Here is a 4,879-nt window from a genome sequence, read left to right as displayed (position 1 = left end):
GGGAAGACCAAAGAAGAGTTGATGCTTTTGAGGTGTTGTGTTGGCAAAGAATACTGAAAAGTACCATGCACTGCTAAAAGAACTAACAAATCTATCCTGGATGAAGTGAAACTGGAATACTCCTTGGAGGAGAGAATGGCCAGACTTAGTCTCACCTATTTAGGTCATTTTGTCAGAAGAGACCGTTCTCTAGAGAAGGATATCATGCTTGGTAAAGTGGAGGACCAACGAAAACAGGAAAGTCCCTCAATGAGATGGATTGACACGGTGGCTTTATGATGTGCTCAGGTACAGTAAAGATCATGAAACTGGCCCAGGACCAGGCAGTGTTTTGTTCTGTTGTGCATGTGCTCACTATGAGTTGGAGATGACTTGGAAGCACCTAACAACAAAAACAACAACATTCAACAGCTCACACATATTTTGGTCATGTCATTGAATGAAATCCCCTCAATGTAATATCACTTATCCCAATTTCTCCTGGGTTTCTTTTTCCATTTATTCTACTTTCCTAACCTTTACTGGCTTCTAAATTTTGTCCTTAGGTGAATGATGCCCCTTTTATCTCTAATGGTTGATTCTTCTAAAGAGTGCATATCTCCCTAGTATTATTATCCACCTTGTATATCTGTCTATTGTTTGATTGAAAATTGAGCCCCAGGAGCTAGTTCAGCTCCAGGACTGAGGAGCCAAACTCTTGGGAATTCCACCAGTCTGTATCCAACAAGTAAGCCTGGTCTTTTTTAGAGTTTGAGTTTTCTTACATATATTTCTTCCACCCTATCCAGGACCTTTTACTGTAATCAATTTCAGAGCAGTCCTTACTCGTACCTGGTCATCATATAATTCTTTTGGTTTCAGGCTTGTGGAGGTTGAGGTTTGCATTGTCCATTGGTCCTTTGGATTATTATTATTTTTTTTAAATGTGCCTTAGATTTTTTTTTTTATTCCCTCTACTTTGCTCTATATGTGAAGAGAACAACAGTTGCACCTTAAATGGTTACTCACAAGCTTTAAGACCCCAGTCACTACTCAACAAAATAGGATACAGAACATTTTCTTTGAACTCTAACTGTAATGTGGATTGGTATTTGTCTGGATAGTTCACATGGCCAAGTATTATGGAAACCCTTAGTGTTTATCTTTAAAAGTAACTTTCCAACACTTGGGGGAAAAATATGTGTAGATACACTTACTGTAGATGCAACTGCAGCATTCCATGAAGTGATTGAAACAAGGGAATTATGACTTAAGGGAATGTGCAATGCTAAGGAATAGCCAGTTTCCCTCCAGGACTCTTTACAATGATCTATTTTTAGGATTAAAGCATTTACTCTACAAATTTCATGTGAAAATGACAATGAAGTTTTGACATGTGTTAATATATAAGGCGTTTTTTAAAGTTTTCCATATACCAGCTATTACATTGTAAATAATGGACTGTAAAGAACCAGATATAAATTGATTACTCAAAATAGACAAGCAGTGTAAAAGAGAAGTGCCTCAGGAATGAGAGGAGGAAATATTTTCTAAGACTTTATTTTGGGGTCCAGGAACCAGGGGAAGAATGAAAAGAAAGATATGAATGGAAGATAAGAAGAAAGGAGAAGCGAGGCATGGTCATTACTAGGTTTTCCCATTTACAACTTTTCTTAGTGTCATCACTGATGGCATCATGTTCCTCAGAGCTCCTGTGACATCTTTGTTCTGGAGGCTGTAAATGAGGGGATTCAGCACAGGCATTAAGATGGTGTAAAAAGCAGAAACCATCATGTCCTGTTCACTTGTGTGGTAGGATCTGGGGAACATGTAGGTGTATATGCCGGCACCAAAAAAGAGCAGCACTACTACCATGTGGGAGCAACATGTAGCCAGGGCCTTTCTACTGCCTTCAGTTGAATTTATGCTGTGGATGAGATGCAGGATAACAGTATATGAAACAGATATAATCACAATGGGTATGAGGATCATGAAGACACAGCACAGATACATGAACCTCTCGTAGAAGGAGATGTCAGAGCAGGAGAGCTTCAGCAGGGCAGGAGCCTCACAGAAAAAGTTCATGACTCTCCTGAACTGGCAAAAAGGTAAACTCATAGTCATTGAGGTGAGCAAAACACCATTAAACATTCCCAAGAACCAGTATCCAAACATGAAGAGATGGCAGACTTTCTGGTTCATGAGAAGTGGGTAATAGAGTGGTCTACAAATGGCAGTATATCGATCATAGGGCATGACAGTCAAAAAGAAAACCTCAGCTTCAACGAGGGTCAGATAGAAAAACATCTGGACACCACAACCTAAGAAGGAAATTGTATTATCTCCAGTAATGTGGTCCAAGAGCATCTTGGGCACTGTCACACATATGTGCAAGAAGTCTATAAAGGAGAGCTGACTGATGAAGAAATACATGGGAGTGTGGAGGCAGGGATCCCTGTGGATCAGGAGGATGAGAAGAGCATTCCCAGCTACAGCCATCAAGAAGACAAAGCTTAAGGTGTAGACAAAGACTGCATATTTGTTTGATCAAAGAGCCCCACAAGGATGAAATAGTTGCTTGAAGTGTGATTTTCTGAAGCTTGAGTCTTTGAATACATGTTTCAATTTACAGCTTTCAGCTGGGAGAGAAAATAAGCATTACTGATTTTTAAATCTTTCATACATACATCATTTTTCTAACATTTTTAAAGTAAGAGTTTGTTTATGAGCTATTTTTTCCAAAAGTAAAATTGAATGTTTGTAGAATTTTAACATTAAGTCTTAGAACATTCAGAGACAGAAGTCTAAGTTCAAGTATGAAACAAACTTGGAAGACGTGTAAAGACATGATGAGTTTAAACTTTTTAAGTGATGTTTATTCTTCCTCTGTAATTGAATATTAATAAACCTAACCTCAAAAGATGGTTTAAAAAAAGAAAAGCATTTCTCCTTGAGTCCATAACACACTGTGAATGTTAAATTAATCAACTCACTAAAGTTTTTAGTGAATTGGGCACAGTAGATCATCACAAGAACTAAGAATGGAAATAGAAACTGAAACATCAGCATACTAGTACTAATATTTCTGCTAACATTGTTGTTGTTGTTATGTGCCATCGAATCAGACCCAACTCATTGCAACCCCTCCTTGGGTTTCTGAGGCAGTATCAGTATGGTAGTAGATTGCCCAACCTTCCTTCTGAGGAGTAGCTGGTGGATTTGCACTGCCAGCCTTCTGGTTAGCCTTCTGGTAAACTGGTTAACTGGTTAACTTCATCTTAACTGAAGTTCTCTGGAAACTTGGAAGTCTGATGGAATATCCTTAAAAATTTTTGGTCAATGATGTCTCTTCATTAACTCCATTAGTCTCACTTACCCATTTAATATTATTCAATAGTTCTTCACATGATTGAGTTTAATGAGCAGCAACAACAGGGCATCAGGAACAGAGAGAAAGCCCAATCCCCTGGAGAGGGCAGTTCAGGGCTCCAAACAGAAGAATAAGAAAGCCTCAGTGTTCTGGGTGGTCTTCAAAGTCCAAAAATGAAAGTCTCATACATTTAATTTATAATCACACAGGAAAATTATTTTATAAGAGATGGAGATGACATTGACACTTTAAAATACAGTTTTTCACAATATTACAGAAATGAAAGAGCAAATATCCTAAATTGCAAGTATTACTTTAAAAATGAGCTAAGCATTTTTCTTCCTATTTTATTAGTTTATTAGGACTATTGAAACAAAACAACACATATTCTGTAACCAATAAGAAGAGGACTATATTGACTAAGAATGCATGAGGCTAAATCAACACAATACCCTCTCACTGAAGTCTATGTTGTTGTTGTTGTTATTTGTCGTCAAGTCGGCCCCGACTCATAGTGAGCCCTCCTTGGGTTTCCGAGGCAGTATCACTACGGAAGTAGGATTGCCCAACCTTCCTTCTGAGGAGTGGCTGGTGGGTTTGAACCAACAGCCTTCTGGTTAGCAGTCAAGTGCCTTAGGCACTATGCTACCAGAGCTCCTACTATAGGAGAGGGTATTTTCTTCTCTCTTCTAGGTTCTGGTAGGTCCAGGCATTCCCTGACTTGTAGATACATCTTCTATGACTGCTTTCCTCTGTCTCCCTCTAGGCATCTCTTCTTTTTTATTAGGATATCACTCCAATTAAATAGGAATGAAGTTATGAACTTGGGTTCAAGTTCTGATTATACTTTTCATGTTCTGAATGATCTTTCTTTCTGACATTCAGATGCATTTTTACAATGAGTTAGAATTTTCTTAATATGAATACAATATGACAATATGCTTTACACTTGAAAAAAGTAAAATGCTTAAAAATATATAAATTTATCATAACAAAGATGTTAATTTCAGTGATAAAATCTTAAAGGGTAATGTATCAGAAACTTCATTTTCCCAAATACCAGGGTTTCAACGACAAACTATATTTTGGAAGGAAACATTTAATCAGTAACAGTCTACCTTCTGATCTCAAAATTCATGTCTTTCCTATTTGTAAATTACATTCATCTCATCCCAGCATCTCAAAAAGTTTTAACACATTATAGTGTCAACTCTAAGTCCACAATGTTATCTTCTAAATTACATAAATCAAGTATGAATATGCCTCTGTGTATATTCCACCCTAGGGAAAAAATTGTCTACATCCATAGTGCCTAACGAATTTGACTGCTAACCAGAAGGTTGGTGGTTGAAACGCACCAGCCCTCCATGTAAGAAGATTGGGCAGTCTACTTCTGTAAAGATTTACTGCCTCAGAAACCCAACAGTGGTCGCTATGAGCTGGCATCAAGTGGCAGTGATTTTTATTGTTTGTTTGGTTTTATGTAATTATGAAACTTTCAATAAATAAGTGTCCTTTCAAAATATAGTG

General features: G+C 37.6%; 1 protein-coding gene across 1 annotated transcript; it reads right to left on the bottom strand.

Annotated features, from left to right (window-relative positions):
* Window positions 1-1,626: 1,626 nt before the first annotated feature.
* Window positions 1,627-2,597, bottom strand: LOC103211590 (olfactory receptor 2T3-like). Its single transcript, XM_007957570.2, is given in 2 exon segments — window positions 1,627-2,522; window positions 2,525-2,597. Coding segments are annotated over 2 exon segments (969 nt in total).
* Window positions 2,598-4,879: the final 2,282 nt, after the last annotated feature.

This window comes from Orycteropus afer, unplaced genomic scaffold (assembly GCF_000298275.1).
Source record: "Orycteropus afer afer isolate SDZICR_OR568_19922 unplaced genomic scaffold, OryAfe1.0 scaffold00762, whole genome shotgun sequence".
NCBI lineage: Eukaryota > Metazoa > Chordata > Mammalia > Tubulidentata > Orycteropodidae > Orycteropus > Orycteropus afer.
The sequence above is the reverse complement of the archived record's forward strand: the minus strand, read 5'-3'. Positions and strand labels throughout refer to the sequence as shown.